The following is a 17,000-nucleotide window of genomic DNA, read 5'->3' as shown; positions in this document are numbered from 1 at the left end:
CTCCTCCTGGGAACTCAAGTGGGGTTGTGTGGCAGTGACTGAGGCCAGAGCCTGGCCTTGTAAAGGAAAATACTGCAGGGCACCGTCTGTGTTGGTTTGTGCAAGAGGGCCACAGTAAGCCTGCGTTGATGTGGGAAGTCCTCCCCGCCTTGCTAGCAGGGGGACATGGCATCTCCAGAGTTGGCCCTGATAGCTTTGGTGCGACATGACTGGTGTGCGTTGGCTGGTGTCAGCCAGGTAAGGTAAAAGCTGCTATGTAAGTTCAATAAATACAAAGACAAGTCCTGCTCATTGTAGTGTAATAGGAACCAGAAAATATCTTAATTTCTAGGACCTAGCACCACTGTGTGTGGACTCTGGAGTGCTTTTAGGTAAGACAGGCGGAGATGCACTCTGCTAGAGAGGTGGCTTACGAAAATAAAAGTTTTAAGGAGTTTTAGTTTTGGTGGCATGGGAAGGAATGAGGGGCCACTGAAAAGTCAGTAAAATCAGTTAAATACTCTGAAGTGACCAAGGATCCCCCAGTACAGCCAGCATGTTTGTCACCAGGTATGCAATCCAGATGTCACAAATCCACCTGGCTCAGGTTGTTTACCTGCATCTCCTCACCAGCTCAGTTTGGAAAGCTCAATGCTGCCTTCCTCTGAAAGCCACATCAGTGAACACCTCTCTCAGACACGCACAGAGCAGAGAGAATGATTTTGTAATACTGGTAAAACGGCTGGGCTGATGGCTTCTGGCTGCGGTGTTTAAAAGCTTGTGTAATGATGCTTTCCCCTCCTGCCAAGTTTCCTATAGGCAGATCTCAAAGGTTGTGAATGCAAATCCCCTGGGGAAACAGACCTAGAGAGAAAGATGTTGGTGTGGGTATCTGAATGGGAGAGTCTCTAAAGTCCTGTGTTGGATTCTGCTTGTAACTGGTAACAGAGATGTTAACTGGCATGTTGTAAAGACAAACTTAAAGAGACAGCCTGGAGTGGATTCTCATCCTTTGTCCCTTGGACATTGGCTTGAGTTCAGGAGAAAGTGCTTTGGCCTCATTTGGCTACAGATGCCAATGGGTCTTATGTTTATGCTGTGGAACTCCATTTCTCCTAGGAGCATTCTTCAGTGGGCAGGGATCTGAGCTTTGGCTGGGCACCATTGATGAAGGCATCTGCTTCAGGTGTTGCTGAGTTTTTGCTGTGGCTTCTACAGGGCAGCATCTTTGTGCTGCCTCCATTTGGCTTCATCTCACTGTTGATGCTGCCTGTTCCTCTTGCAAACAGCTTGGAGTTTCTCAAGGTGCTGGCAGAAGCTGCAGGGGTGAGTGGGTATGAGAGGAGGGAGGTTAGAAACATTTCATTCATGCTCTGCTTCACCAAATTGTATGAAAAACTACTTACGGTGCTTTGGTGTGGCCTGGATGCTGCTGATGATTGTGGGTATTGGCTGCTCCATGCTGTGAATGCAAGGACAGACTGTGAGGACCACACATTCATTTCTCTGTGTCAGAAAAATATAGAGGACTGGAGCTTGGCCCATGTGAGCTGGGCTACATGGGTAGAGCCAAGTGCATGGCTGGGTCACGAAGGCTTAATCAGCAGTATCTGGGCAAAGCATCATCTAGAGAAGTGCTGGAACCCTGCAATGTGGGGAGTCTTAAGGAAAACTTCAGATCAAGTAACGGGGCTGAACTGTATGGGGACTGCTGGGATTTGTTTGTTCTTTGGGCAAACCTTCAATACCACACTCAAAGCTTGGGACGTCTGCTTTCTCCTTAGGTGTTTGGGTGCATCCCTTCCCCTCTTCAGGCACAAGGAAGCCCAGCTTACCTGCTCTCCTCCCCTTCCATCAGCTTCCTGTAAGTGAGGATCTCCACATCCAGTGCCAGCTTGATGTTCATCAGCTCCTGATACTCTTTCACCAGGTGAGCCATATCTTCCTTGCTCTTCTGTAGGGCTTCTTCTAGCTTGACTAGTTTGGCTTTGGCATCCTTGAGAGCCATCTCGCCATGCTCTCCTGCTTCTTTGATATGCTCCTCTAAGTACAGGCACTGGTGTTGCAAAGAGAAGAGGGTGGTGGAGGCATTAAGTGTGTTGTAGTTCAGACTTGCATATCAGTGTTTTGTCACCCACCCAGGACACACCTGGCTCTTTTGGGACACGATGCAGGACCTCAGCTTCTGGATCTGTATGTTTAGGTCTGCGATCTCCCGTCGGCTGTCAAGGAGATGACCCCCATAAGTGCCTGACTGGGTGCTTCCTTCATTCAGCTGCAGGAGAGATGGAAGAGTGGGTTATCTGCATGCCGCCTCTGCTGTAGCAAAGGAGTCTGCAAGGATTCCCACTGTGCTTGAGGAGAAACACCTAACAGGGGGAAAAATAGTAGGTACGTGGAAGGATTTAGGGCTCATTCTCATATCGTCTTCTGGCTGTAGCTGTGTCAGTTATACAGCACACTGTCTCTTGGGGTTAATCACATTCTTGCTGTCTTTGGAGGAGGCACCAGTGGAAGGTCATTTGCATCTTAGATGGGACAAGCTGCCACTGGGAGATGTCCTTGCCTTTCTCCACTGACAGTATGGAGAGCCTAGAGCAATGAAACTGCTAATTTACACACCTGAGTTAGGAGGAGTTGATCTGGGTTAGCACCCTGTCCCTCCCTCCATTCCCAAGTATAGTCTGTCCCTCCATGTCTTGCTGATTCCTGTAATTTCTAGCCGATCTCTCTCCCTCTTCTCTCCCTGCCTCTCCCCAGTGTCAATCAGATAAGGAGACAAATACCTTTCTCCTGGTAAGCGCTTCAGCCTCCTCCCAGCTCCGAAGAGCCAGGGCTTCATACTGGGCCCTCACTTCTTCCACAATTCTGCTCAGATCAAGTTTGCATGCATTGTCAATTCCCAGTACAACAGAAATGTCCTTAATTTCTGTCAGCAGCTCCTCAAGTTCCTGAATAGCAAAGAGAGAATAGGACTGAGATACCAAGTAGTCAACAAAGCTGCAAGCCAGGAGAGAGATGAACCCTAGCAGACCTACTGTGCTTAGGTAGGCAAAGCATCTTCCATATGCAGTATGAAGATGGTGAGATTTCCTAGGTTTTCAGTCTCTGAAGTTTGGAAGCTGATATTATTTTCTCCATAAAATCCAGATTCAGGCTAGGGTGTTTGGTTTGGGGCGTTTAGATGCAATCTGTTACAAGTCTGGCAAAATGGTGCATTTCCAGTGCATCAAGAGCAGGTTAATCAAACTGTTGATCACGCTTCAATACCTATCAATATTCAGATGGTGGGCATAGATGTCTTGGGCAAGAAATAGGGCAGTGTGAATCATTCTGCAGGCTGGCGGTGCTAGAAAAATGTCTTTGCCCAGCTCTGCTTCAGTATCTAGAGAGGCTGTGGCTGCCACGTCTGTTGTTATAGTCTGCTTCGTGTCTGGTAAAAGAAGGGAGAAACAGGACCCTTCTGTGAACATATCTGTTGCTAGCAGACCTATTCCACTCCCCAGAGCTGCTCTGGTATGCTGGGGAAACTCAAGCCACCATGGGGGGAGCAAGAACTTGTACACACAGGCGGCAATATCGCTGACTGGGATATTTGCTCTTGATAACTGACTCAGTCACAGCTTTAGAAAAAGGAGCCAAACAATGATGAATGCAGACTCCCCTCAGTGAACCTAAAAAGGACCCTTAATCCATGCCTATAAACTGCACTCCTGGGTGATTTGTATCCAGGCAAGACATGACTTGATGTTGAGCAGATGGTGTACACATTCACTTGGCAGCTCCCCCCCCAGTCTCAGACTGCTCCTGCAGGGGTGTCACTCTTATCAAGTATCTCTGCAGTTGCCTGACTTACACCAGCCTTGAAAGAGAGCAGCATACATCTCTCTCCATCTCTTAACCTTTCATCTTGATGTTTTTGTTCTTCCCTTTTGTGCTGAGGGCTCTAATCTCTTAGAGAAGCATTTGTATACCTTGTTTGCCTTGCCTTCCCCGACTGAGGAAACAAAAGGCACCCTGACATGGTGATTCATGAATAACAGAAAAATACCCCACCACTCTTCCAAAGAGCAGGATTATCAGTGTATTTTTTTCTTGCTGATGTTTAATCCTTGAGCCTCTTTGTTAATCTTTGAGCAGGTTAGTAGCTATATGAGAAAATGCATGTTTATTGCAAATACTTGAGCATCCTCTGCCAGGGGAAAAAAAACCAAAACAACCTGGTGGTTATTAATGGGGATAAAGGCTGGGATTTTCTTCTGATTCATACCAACATGCTGTGAGCAAAGCTGTCAAGCAAAATTTTCCTCATTTGCCCTTCCACTGGGTATGTGTGCCTATATGTTGATGTCAGTCAAATCAACAGGTACAGGCGAGAAAATGACTAACCTGAAAACGAGCTACGGGGAGGAGAGGGCAGAGAGAGAGGGGGGGAGGGTAATTTCTGTGCATGAAGCATAGGATAAAAAAAAAAAAAAAAAAAAAAATACAGCCTTCTGCCAGGACAGCAGTGTGAGATCTGGAAGAAATAAGCTTAAGAAGATCCTCACAGCAGGATCTGATTTCAAACTACCTCTGTGAATTGCCTTGCACCAGGAATAATCTTGTAACTTCAGAGAAAGTAAGGCTTCGTGGTTAGTTGCAGGCAGGGTATGTATTCTAATGCAGTTCTGATATGCAGGTCCTTCCACAATTCTGCTCAGATCAAGTTTGCATGCATTGTCAATTCTCTCTGTGCCTCAGTTTCCCCACGAGGGGTGATAACATTCCTCTGTCAAGCATTTTAATTGTTTGTATTGGTAGAATTTAGACAAATCACTGGTATTCCCAAAACACTGCTGAGCCTGCTTGGTAACATTTTACAGGGTCTGAGTAGGTGGCTGTAAATCACCTCACCCTGTTTGAGTAGATACAGCCATGCTGCAGACTCTGTATCCTTCCCCCCTTGCTGAAATCATACCTGGCTCCTCACCTATTGTTTAGGTGGAAATGGAGTGGGTTGGATTGTGTTAAAGAGCATCCAGCACCTCCTAGGTTCACCAGGGCTTGTCCTGTTTTGTTGTGAGCCCTTCCTCTGAATCTGAATAGAATAATATTCAGCTCATTCATGACCCGGGGTGCTTGGTCTCAAGACACATGTTATCAGTGGGGGTTAGGAGCTGAACCCAAAGACAGCCAGCTCGGGAGTTCCTGACTGTTAGAGTGGAGACCTACTGGAGCAGCCTTCCTGCAGTAGCTGTGGGGCAGAAGGAACACCCTGATCAAATTTAAAATGGAGCTGGTTTAGTTAAGGGAAGGGGATTAGCTCATGAGACCCTGCTTTAAGCCACCTAACAGTTGTCTGCAACACCATGCAACTTCCCTGGACAAGCTCTCATTTTGGTCTACATTTGGAACAATGCCCTCTCTGTAGTGGAGCTGTCCCATTTTTTTTGCATATCAGCTTGTGTGTTCCCAAGCCATTCTCCCAGTTGCATTTTTACCTGCTCATAGATGTTTTTTTTCAAATCCATCAGCTCTTGGAGCCCGTTGAGTTTTACCTCCAGCTCAGTTCTGTGCAAGGAACTCACATCTAAATCCTACAGGAGATGGAAAGTGTATTAATCAATAGTTTGTCTTTGGGTTTGTAGCAAGAAGTCTTTCCCACTGCCACTTCTCTCCCAGCAAGTGCCCTGCTTGCTATTTATTGGCAGGTACTTGTGAAACTGCTCTCCAGCTCTACAAGTATGGAAGCTCCTTTGTGGACCTTTCTCCTCCGCAGGTTTTTGGTTGTTTTTTCGGGGTTTTTTTTGGGTGATCGCTTTGGTAGAAGTCTGAAATGAGGTAGGGTGGAGAAGGAAACAGGCAGGGCTGGTCCATATCCACTCATCTTTTGTTCACCACAAAATGCACAGGTTATTGAAAACTGATGTCGTCCACACAAGTCACCAGAACTGCCCTTACTGGCTGATGAGTGTGTCAGGGAAAACATGCAATTAGCTGTAATGATCATTTGCGGAGAACGTTTCCTCTGTCTAATAATACCCTTCATTCCTGCACCTTGGAATTTTTTTTTAATGTAAAGGCAGTGCACAAAGCCTCCCGTTTCAGCTGATATGCAAATACAGCTACTTCTGGGGCGGGATGTTTAAACAGGGTGTGGCCATGTGACAGGAAACAAAAGCAAACACATTTATCAATTTCCAGCCTTTCCCAACCTATGATGTCATTCTGAGAGGAAACATGCCAGGGAGGAGAGGTGTTGCCTCAGAGGCCTCGGAGGGTCCTGGGGTGCAGACCTGGCCAGTGCGATTGCTGTGTGGTTGGGTGGAGGCATGGTCAGACCCCCAGGTGCTTCCACCAAGAGCTGTGGGGCTTTTCTGTAACCACAAGTGGCCCGACTCACTTGTACTTTTCCTATTGAAATGGTGACTGTGTTCACCACTCTGCTGTCCTCCTCAAGACCTTGTTACCTCACAAAATATTTGTGGTACAAGGACTCAGTCCAGAGCTAGCTCGTGGCTACCTCTGCACTGCCTTAGCTGAGCCTGGACCATGTTGCCTTTCCAGGCTCTTCTGCGACTATGCAGAGCCAGTGTAGAGCCCATCCAGATGAAAATCTTCTCTTGCCACTGACCTTTTTGAGCTCCATGAAGGTGTATTCCATGCCACTACAGAGGCGAATTTCATCCTCGTATCTAAGGGGAGTGAAAAAAGCAGTAAGAAATTGCACATGGTGAAAGCTCTGGGGTGCTCGAGGTTTTCTTGCTGGCCCCAAAAAGTGTTGGTACCAAAGCTTTAAGCTTTTACTATGATGACCCACCTCCTTGATGTACACTAGACAGCAAGGAGAGATATCTCTTAGGTGTGAGCATCTTGGACAAGAGAGAGGGTAACAAGCTGCCACCCAGCAGCTGCTCTGTAGTAATACTGTGAGCACTTTGTCTGAAGAGCCCCGGAGTAGAGAGGAGGTAGCTTCAATTTTAATTTAATTTGAGGGCTAAGCAACCTCAGGTTACCTCACATTTGCCACAGAAAGAGAGAGTAGGCATGGAGAAGTGGGGTGTGGTGAGTTATTCTCTGTGAAACCCAGTTGCATGCCCAAAGACTCCTAAATTTTCACCCTAAGCCCAACTCTTCTGTTTCTTTCAGGTATCCTCAGCATTTAATTTCCAGAGTCTGAGAGTCTTCTCAACGGAGAAAACTTTGGCTTGTGAAAATGCTGAGAATACTGGACTGATGTCATAACTTACTCTAAACATAGCGCAATTTGTGAACTAACACAGGACCTGGCAAAGCAATTCGTGGAAAACAGTGCCCACAGAGCAGAAGGTAACAAAAACCGGACGGAATAAGGTGGAGTCCTAATGGCTAAACATCCAGCAGAGGAACCAACCCCGCAGGTGTTTAAAAACAGGTTTGATAAGGCAGGACCAGGATAGCAAAGACTTAGTCCAGGGGCAAATGCATTTCTTGGTGGCCAGCAGCAGACATGGGAGGTTGCTTAGGGAATACACCAACCCTTGTGGGCTCTTGGGAGGAAAATGTGGCTAGCCCTGGTGTTGCCAAAAGTAGGTATCTGACCAAAAAGCCACAGGGTCTCTTTTGGGCCTAGTGAGTGACCAGCAACGGTTGGTTCATTTGCCATGCAGGAGCTTTATGTGATGGGTGTTTGGTAATCTCCCACTGTGCTGCTGGACAAGCCTTGGGAGTGTTAGCTCTTCTGCTGAGACCAGAGCAGGTTGTGCTCTCAGGGAGGTCGTGGCTTCCCTGCTCTTCCATGATACCTCAGGCTCCTCTTATCCTAATGAGCACATAGCGTTTCCAGGCTGTGAAATAAGCCTTTCAGTGCTACTTACGGATGTCACCAAATAGCTATGGGGAAGGCTGAGACCTTTGGGAATGACATAAAATGGCATCTCTTAACAGAGTGATGGTGATAAAATCGGGAACGACAGTTATATTCTGTTGTCTGGTGGTCTCGTGCATCATCACTCCAGTTACTCTTAAGAGCCATCCCTGCTGTTGTACAAACCTTTAGGAGAAAGAGGAGCTGTGCCTAGGAGCAGAAAGAGGAGAAGGTATTGGGAATGCAGCACAGGGGATCACATTGCAGGGCATTATGCTCAGGAGTTGAACTGAAATATCAAAACCAGCTCCCTGGAGCTGTTGCTTCCTTGACAGAGGGGATAGTGAGGGCAGGGAGGGGATCTGACAGTAACAGGCTCTACAGTTAGGCACTTCTGAGGTTCCTTTTGAGTACCCCCGTGGTGTTAAACTCGCCCTTTCCTTGCCTGCTTTTATAAGGCCGGGTAGCGTGGCTAACGAGATTTACCTGTCTGGTTTCTCTGCTCTTTAGCTGGAATGTTAGCCATGCTGCCAGCAACTATGTACTGAGCTTAATTACAGCCTGCCACTCTTCCTTCATCCTCATTGCATCTCAGCCCAATCCCAGTCTGTCTCAGCCTGCCGAAGCAGCTTCACACATTGCCGGGCGCTGACATAATCTTGCATATTGAACAAACAACGCTCCTGACTGAAAGAGAGCAGGCACAGCCAGCCAAACGTGCTCACCACATGGCTCCGGAGGGACCTGGCGGCCAGGAGATGACTCACATGGGGATGGAGCATTCCACAAACACATTACAGCATTTATCTCTTTAGAGATAATCCTCAAGCAGTCATGCATTAAAGCATAAATCCATCCCATCTCAATTTATGCACTTAAGACACACTTGAGATGAGCGTCTGGTCGCCTTGGGCCCCTTCCATAGGTAGTGAAGCAAAATCAGAGGTGAAACAAATTTCAGACAGGCTATGTTCCTCACTGAATGTGCCTTCAAGACTACTTTTGGGTGAAGATATAGTGGTAGGATGGATCTGAGCATGGTGGCATGAAATGAAGTCAGTATTCCTCTTGTGGAGTAAGGAAATGGGGCAGAAAGCAGCTGAAAACCAACTGCAGATGTTGAAGGGGGGTATCAACTGTCTAGTCTTCAGGGGGCAAGATTTGACTAACACGATCCCTGGATCTCAGGAATAGATCCTCTAAGGACTGTATGCCCTATATTTTCCTGCAGTATCTCCCCAGTGCCACACCAGAGTAGGTCAGCACAGGCAAAAATGCCCTGCCTTCTCATTCAAATGGGTCTTTGCATGTGCAAATCACACTTGTGGGGAGCTGAAGCAAACACTTTTTGCAGATGTGTACCTCTGGGCAGTCATCCCTGTTTGGGTATCTTTTGGTATTTGATTTTTGAGCTTGATTTCCTAAAGCAGGGTTTGAGATCCCGTGCGAGCCTCTCTGTTTCCCTCTTCCCTCTCCATCCGTCTCTATTTGGAATTGCTGGTTAATAGCAACCTAATTTGAGAAGGAGGTGCAAGTGTCCCAGCTAGTTAAATCTCCTGTATGATGTTTGGAAGGCAGTCCCTGGCTAGAAAAGACAGACAAATTAGGGCCTTACAGAGGGGCACTGACAAGCAGATGTCACACATTAAGTGATCTGCGTGGCTGGTCACTGTGTGCATGGCATGTTACGTCTGGAGTGCAGCAGGAGGGATGAGAGCATAACCAGTTAAATTTGCCAGTGAAGTTACTGGCTTTCCCCCCCCCAAAAAATTTCCTTTGGGAAAAGAAACCTCCACAGAAGTTGGAAACCTCCAAAATTTGCATGGTTTAGGCAGACCATTTGCTCCAGAAAAACAACTGGGCTGAGGCAGCCTTCTCACAGGCAGCATGCAGGACTCAGCAGAGCCAGTGTGGGTTAGGACAGGGTTGGACTGCTGCCTGGAGAAGGCTCAGCAGAAGCAGAAGTTTTCTCCCTGTGAATCACTAACCGCTGGGAGCAGCATGGTGGATTGTCACTGTCGCAGAAATCCACCTGCACTGGTTTTGGGTGTTAACAGCACCCAATCACAGGGTGGGTTTTGCCTATTTGCTGGCTGCTTAGGTCACCCCTGGCAGGGCTTGTGCCTTGCAGCTCACAAATGGGAGAAAACAGAAAGGAAAGGCTCCGCAAATGAAGGAAAAGTGCTTTGAGGAGCAGTGTCATTTCTGAAGGCTGTTTTCCTGTGGCTGTGTAGTCCCACAAAGCGGGAACTCTTCTCAAGAGCAGTAGTTGGGCTAGTCATAAGCTGGTGCCCATTGTGAGTTCTCTGCTGTCTAATACTGTACACATGCTGCATCCTTATCCTCTGTGTCTGTTGGGTGTAGGGGTAGAGTGGGTGTTGTTCCTCTAGTCAGTCTCTTTTTTTTTAATTTTGAGGGTTGTAGCATCCTTATCATGTCTGTCCTGTTGTCCAGCTAGGTAGTAACTGTCCAAGAAAATCAAAAGCTAGGGGGGAACAGACAGACAGCCTGTTTTATAAGCACCTTTATCCTTAAGAAATCAGGCTGAAAAGAAATGAAGTGCCGGGCATAGGCATAATCTTGCATACGAGGCAATTTGAGTACAAATATGAGTACAAACTGTGAGAGCAGACATGGGTGATTGATCTGACATTTCTCCACCAGTCCAACCATTTTCCTATCTAGGTTTTCCTGACTGTCAGGGAATAAGCCAAGAAATATCCTGTATAACTGCAGGGCCACAGAGCAGATACTTCCTCAAGGAAGTGCAAGGAAAACCAAGTGCTCCAGAGAGGGATGACAGGTCTTAATCTTTTTAGGGCAGAGAATGGATGGCACAATCCATGTTATGGCTTTAATCCAAGCTCAGGGTTGCTACCTGTCAGCAAAGCAAGCATCAGCGAGCCCAAATCTCATAGCAAAACCAATATCCAAATGAAGAGCAGACAGACACCCACCATGAGGAGTTTGGGAATTTCTAGGCACCTGGGTATCAGTGTGTCACTTTTTGAAGGAGGCTGAGCATAATGATTTTAGCATTAAAGTCAAGAACCAAAATTCCTAGTTCCTATTCCTGCTCCACCACCAGCTCCCTCTGTGAGCTTGAGCAAGACATTTAACTGCTGTGTCTCTGTTAATATTTCTGTAAGTGGAGGTATCGGTCCTTCCCCTAATTTGCAGACACATTGAGTAACTGATTTAGTCAAAGTCTGCAAAGAGCTTTAAGATCGTAGAATCATAGAATCTTTGGGTTGGAAGGGATCTTTTAAGGTCATCTAGTCCAACCCCCCACAATGAGCAGGGACATCTTCAACTCGAGCAGGTTGCTCAGAGCCCCAGCCTGACCTGGGATGTTTCCAGGGATGGGGCATCTCCCACCTCTCTGGGCAACCTGCGCCAGGGTTTCACCACCCTCACGGAGAAAAATTTCTTCCTTATATGTAGTTGAAATCTGCCCTCTTTTAGTTTAAAACCATCACCCCTTGTTCTATTGCTACAGGCCCTGCTAAAAAGTCTGTCCCCATCTTTCTTATCAGCCCCTTTCAGTCCTGGCCAGCTGCAGTAAGGTCTCCCTGGAGCCTTCTCTTCTCCCGGCGCTCTCAGGCACTTACTATTTTTGCATTGCTTTGTACATCAGGAACAGGTTTGGGCTATTGCTACAGTGATGTCTATCAGTGCCAGCGGAAGGGTAGTCCCTTAGCATTACTGTTCTGTTTTGACGGTGCCCATACATGGTGCTCTGCTGCAAATCAGCATGGAAGACTCCAGAGATCTTGTGTAGGCAGATGGGTGTAACTGTAAGGGAAAGTATCTAATTGTGGATTCATCTGTGGTATGCAAATGACACCGATAATAAGAAAAGCATTGTCTTCTTGAATGAGCCATGGCACATCTCAAATGCTTTTATCTGAAGATCTCAAAGCTCCTGGCAAAAGCAGCGATAAGCACGTGGTGCTGGTCCTCCCTTAAACTTTCAGCTGCCTCAGTATTTTCTGTCAAGAGGTTTTCTGTGATGTTTTGGTCACAGCAGAATTTTGCATTAAATGCTGTGGGGTGAAGGGGGAAAGGAAGGGATATTTGTTAATACTATACAGCCTAGATCCATAAAATGGTTTGGGGAGAAAGTTCTGGCTTGTTATAATAGTGTAGAGAATATATATTTCTCTGTTTTAGTGGCTGTCATTCCTGATAATACTGTTCGCCAGAGCTGTTCTCTGGCCTGAGACATTTCTCAGATGCTCTGCACTCTTCGGTATTTTGCTTTTTATGGGTTTCCTCTAATCTTTAGTTAATCAGGAAGAAGCTAGGATGTTAACTTCTCAAATACACAGTTCTGTGCACATCAAACTAGGATTTCGTTCCTGGGAATAACAGGCTATCTGTGTTAAATCAATCCCACACTACTCTTTGTGCACACAGCTGAACTGATACCTTGCAAACACATTCTCCCGTATAATATTCAGCTAGGCTAGACACCTACTTGCTTCGAAAGTTATCCATGGTGCTCAGGACCTTTGTCAGCTCCGACTCAAGATTTTCCTGTTCGTAGTTGAGCGCCTTCATCTCTTGATTCATTTTGCTCATGTACTGATCGTAGATGGCCTTGATGTCTGACTCGGAGTGGGAATTGTCTTGATCCTTCAGGAAGTTCCACCTCGTCGTCAGGATCTTGTTCTGTTGCTCCAAGCACTTGACCTGCAGAAGAGGTTTCAGAGACATTAGTAACACCAACAGCCAAAAGCAAAGCTGACTGCTTCTGGCAGGGCTGGAGATACTGAACTGTAGACCTTCAGAGTAGTGAGAAGCTGCTGGAATCAGCAGCAGATTTCCAGGTAAGAACAAGAAATCCCCTGAAAATTAGGCCTGAGGACAGAGGGTTATAGGGACTTATAAAGTTTGTACACATTACCTACCAACTGATTCTTGATAGAACATGTTCACATGAAAATGAATGTGCATCTTTTATTAAGTCACTGAAAAATAAGAACTGTTCAACGCTAGTCCCCTTTGCCTGTGAACATATTGAAAGAAAGGCTGAAAATCCACCACAGGTCATGCACAGATGTCCAGGGTGAATGAAAGTCAGATTTACTACCTTGGAGTGGCACAAACAAAGATAACTGCTCTCAAATCTGTAGGATTACACCATGGTGAAGTTTGAGTAATGAATCAGAGTCCTGGTTTGTATTGCAAAGCAACATAGACAAGGCCTATGGGAACTCTAGAGAATAAGCAAAATAATTACAGACTCCACGTGAGGTCTGTGTGTGCGTGCGCCTGTCTGCTTGAGAGAGGATACACTGCATTTTCATCCACCCACCGTTTGATGAACCTGGCACTCTTCTTTCCTAATATTCACAATCTTAACAGTAATGCTCAGTGTTTAACAGTTTTCATCTTCAAAGCTCTTGGCTAAGTTCAATTAATTACCTAACTGCCACCGCTCTTTCTTACTCCGCTGTGAACAAAATCAAACTCCTTCAGTCACGTTTTGGCTGGCGATTTGCGAGTTGCCTCCAGCAGTGTCCTCCACTTTGTCGTGGAGATGATTCAAGGCTGATGCTATGCCCTGTGTGGTGTGAGTGGTGGGGTGCAGATGCTATCAGGCCTTGACCTTCTGCTTGACCTTCAGCTTTGACTTTAACTTTCTGTGGCCCGAAGCAGCATCAGTGCAGTGAAGAGGCAGAGTTCCCAGCTGCTGACCACTGCACAAATGCACACAGTGAGAGACAGCATCTTTCCCAAAATGCTTCCTGTCTGAACAGGGCGGGTGGGGGGAGCAGGAGCAGAGAGCAGCCAAGCAAAGCAAAAGCGCTGCGATGCTCAGTCACTTTTCAGCAGAAGGGATGTGAGTGTTGGGACCTTTCTGGTCTCAGTTAGAGACCTGATCCTTTCTTCCTGATATCTTGACACATGGCTGTAGACATCCCATCAGCAGTCCAGTCTGCTGACTGGCTGCTTTGCCCTGGCACAAAACCAGAGTGGCACAGTGTGTGTGTGTGTACGCGTGCACGAGGCTGCGAACCAGAGGATGATGCTGCAGGAGAGCCAGAAAGGGGCATTGCAAGTGGCACAAGTAGCCCCCGGGGCTACCAGGAGCCAGTTGGGCCATTTGTTCTCTCAACCTGAGACATGTTGGGGATTGTGCTAGAACATCCCTCAGCGGGACTGGTGTCAATCTGTGGGATTGGCTGTAGCAGCCTGTCATCATAAGGCAGCTTCCCCGTTTGCTGCTGGGATGGTAAATGATTGAATGCTTTGGCTGTTCTTCTAAGTCCATCTCTGACCCTGAAATCAAGTCTCAGTTCCTGACGTTGCTCCCGATCCTTAGCTGCTCTTTTTCACTCTCCTTCAGACTCTTCAGTTTCTTTCCTGTTCCCAAACCATACCCATCCCCTGGGCTGAACTGCTTACATCTTGGCTTCTTATATGGCATCCCTCTTAGCAGAAATTCTTCTTGCAAAATCTTTTAACATGAGCTTTGCAGCAGAAGAATCACCCAGATCTGGCCTTATTTCCTGGAAAACTATGCCTGAACACAGAAGAAGTGACCAAAGCTTGCTCCTTGCAGACCTCTACTTCTGTGCTGCTCAGGCTAAAGGTAGGGCTTCAAACAGGGGCTCCATGACTTGGCTTTTCCCTGTCTTCCACTTGGACATATGTGGATGGAAAATAAACACTCGCAGATCTGGAACAGCCTGCTGGAAAACCATCAGCAGCAAACTCCTAAAGTTAGTGTGGTCAATTATTTGAGGAATTAGCTGCTCAGGCTTGAGACCATCTGAATTCCTGATTAAAAAGACAAGTCCTCTTTGACAAGGAAGTGTCATTACTTTCCTCTGGAATGAGAGCCCGAGGCAGGTGGCTGAATTTTGCCACTTGATGTACCACTTGAAGCTACAACCTTCAAAGCTAAATGCAGGAGCTGCTAGAACTGAAGTCAAAGCCACCCAGCTATGGTGGATGTTTGTATCTTCTGTCCATCAGGCTCTGTAACACACACTTATCAGCAGGCCATCAGATTGGGTTTATCAGGAACCCTGGAGGCTCTCTCACTTCTTCCGTCCCTGTTTGCAGGGAATAAGCTAGTGCATATGGTCTGGCTCACGTACATATTGTTGCTGCATGGTCTTGTCCCATCTCCCCTACCCCCATCCTTTCTGCTGAGGTGTGGTTTCTGTGCAGGACTAACATCCACACAAACCCTGACCTCTTGATCTGGATAGTCAAAGGACAGTCCTGCAGCACGTGCAACACAACCCACCTGGGTGATTTCCAAACCAGGGGTTCTCCAAATTCACATTGCCGAGATCTGTGCTTGGAAAAGCACAGACGTGGAGGCTGCCATGCCCCTCCATCCAGGGTCAGCCGCCTTGGTACCACCACATGCCTGTTTGCACATGTAGGTGGGGTTGGTTCACAACTATTCACTTTGGATAGATGCTATGGGAGATGGTTTCCCCGCCCTTCTCCTTCCCAGTGTGAATTCAGGTCCTCTTAGAGGTAGAGTTAAAACAGAAGAAAAAAAAATTCCAAGCCATAGTAGCTTGGCGTTGAGTGCCTGCATTGTAGACTGCAGTGAAGCAATCCTCCTAGGAGATTACCATCTGTTTACAGAGCACCAGGGCTTTGCAGAAACCTGCCTCGGCTAGATGAGTTGTTTTCCTTTGAGAAAACCTTCTGCCTTCTCATGGATCTTAAGAGATGAAAGCGACACTTTCTTGGCTAAGCACGCAACCCCTCGCAATAAAAACCACAGAGGAGGGAGGTGGGTGGGGGGTGTCCCTTGCCCACCACATTGCTATGGAGGTGAATTTCCAGCTCTCCTTAGCAGTCAGAGAAGAATTTGAGCTGCCGCCTTAATCAGCGTCACCGCCCATAGCTGTTTGTCCACTATGGGAGCCAAGGCCTGCTCTGTCCGGTACTGTGCCTCCGTGCCTTTGCTGCTCAGGCAGGGCAGGGTCCCCGAGGGCAGGGACCCATGGGATGACAGGCACAGCAAAGGAGATGCATGGGCTGCCTGATGCTGCTGACCACAGATGCAGCCCGGCTTCACCTGGAGGTGATAGTAGCCCTTGTTAAAACAGATAGCACTGAAGGAATAACTAATTGGGTAATTACCCTAATATTCAGAACCTGGCTGAAGGCCTTGATAAGTCTCTTGAGAGACTGGTTAGTGTCTGCTTCCCCACCACCATCCTCGTCCCCATGCTGCACCATGGTCCTCAGGAGCTCACCTTACCTTCTCAATTAGGGTCACAAATTGATTGTTGAGCAACTTGATGTCCTCTTTCTCCTGCTGCCGCATGGCTTGGAAGTCTGAGTTGATATCGAGGTGCACGGGGGCCAGGAGTCTCCCGTTGATGGAGAAGGAGGGGTAAGAGGAGCATCGGTGTCCACTGTCTTCATGGAGGCTGAGAGAGCCATAACCATTGCTGGCCAACCCGTTGGGACTGCAGCGGCCCAGGCGATCCGGGGACGTGCTGGCTGCTTTTCCTCTGCTCATCTTCCCTGACACCTCCCAAGAGGAGAGGGAGCCACTGGTGAAGGCTTTGCAAGGGTTAGTCATGCTCGGCTTGTGGCTGTGCAGCTCAAGGGAAGGGGAAGGGAGGGAAAGGGGGAGAGAGGAAAAAAATAAGGAGATGAAGTTTTCTTGCTGCTGCTGCCTCAAAGGGAAGGAGAGTAGTGGCACGCTGAGGAGTTTGGTCGGCTTAATTCCTGTCTCCTCAGCTCGTGGGTTGGCTAATGAATTACAAGCACCTGTTCTCCTATGTTCATTAAACGGAGGAGGGTGTAACCGTTGATGTAATCCAGATCAACCTGTTGGCTTTTTATTTTTTTTTTTTCTCCCTCCTCTCTCTGTACCCTCCTTTCTTCAGGAGCCTGTTTGTGTGGTGAGGGCATAGGCACTCGCAGCAAAAACAAATCACTCACAGGTAATTCACTGGGCCCCAAGCAGCTGCTTTCCTCATCCTTAAATGGTGAAGAAAGCAATCAAAGGTGCTGGGCTGCAGCAGGCTTGGGGAAGGCAGCTCTGAGCATGGCTGCTGCACTCGTACTTGGCACATGGAGCCTGGGTTCAGCTCCTGGCTGGTTTCCAGCCAAAATCTTCAGGAAGGAATTGTAATCTTTTTTTTTTTTTTTTTTTTGGGTGAGGTGGGGGTGAAGAGATGTTTAAAATTGTAAAGAAAGA

At 47.4% G+C, this 17,000-nt stretch overlaps 1 protein-coding gene across 1 annotated transcript; it reads right to left on the bottom strand.

The window, feature by feature from the left end:
- Nucleotides 1-1,094: 1,094 nt before the first annotated feature.
- KRT80 (keratin 80) lies at nucleotides 1,095-16,376 on the bottom strand. The gene is made up of 9 exons (XM_010295359.1): nucleotides 16,050-16,376; nucleotides 12,288-12,502; nucleotides 6,596-6,656; nucleotides 5,463-5,558; nucleotides 2,766-2,930; nucleotides 2,129-2,254; nucleotides 1,815-2,035; nucleotides 1,386-1,441; nucleotides 1,095-1,297 (listed from the first exon to the last, which is right to left on the bottom strand). Exons 1-9 carry the CDS (start codon nucleotides 16,374-16,376, stop codon nucleotides 1,095-1,097), a joined length of 1,470 nt encoding a protein of 489 aa, XP_010293661.1.
- Between the last annotated feature and the right edge of the window lie 624 nt (nucleotides 16,377-17,000).

Source organism: Phaethon lepturus, unplaced genomic scaffold (genome assembly GCF_000687285.1).
Source record: "Phaethon lepturus isolate BGI_N335 unplaced genomic scaffold, ASM68728v1 scaffold26669, whole genome shotgun sequence".
In the NCBI taxonomy this organism is placed as follows: domain Eukaryota; kingdom Metazoa; phylum Chordata; class Aves; order Phaethontiformes; family Phaethontidae; genus Phaethon; species Phaethon lepturus.
The sequence above is the reverse complement of the archived record's forward strand: the minus strand, read 5'-3'. Positions and strand labels throughout refer to the sequence as shown.

Bases quoted from the DNA above. Each gene is read 5' to 3' on its own strand.
- KRT80 (XM_010295359.1), bottom strand. From the start codon at position 16,376: ATGACTAACCCTTGCAAAGCCTTCACCAGTGGCTCCCTCTCCTCTTGG. The intron at 2,931-5,462 runs GTAAAAATGCAA...TTTGCTATTCAG, and splicing joins AAAAAAACATCTATGAGCAG to GAACTTGAGGAGCTGCTGAC. The intron at 2,036-2,128 runs GTGTGTCCTGGG...TTGCAACACCAG, and splicing joins TCGTGTCCCAAAAGAGCCAG to TGCCTGTACTTAGAGGAGCA.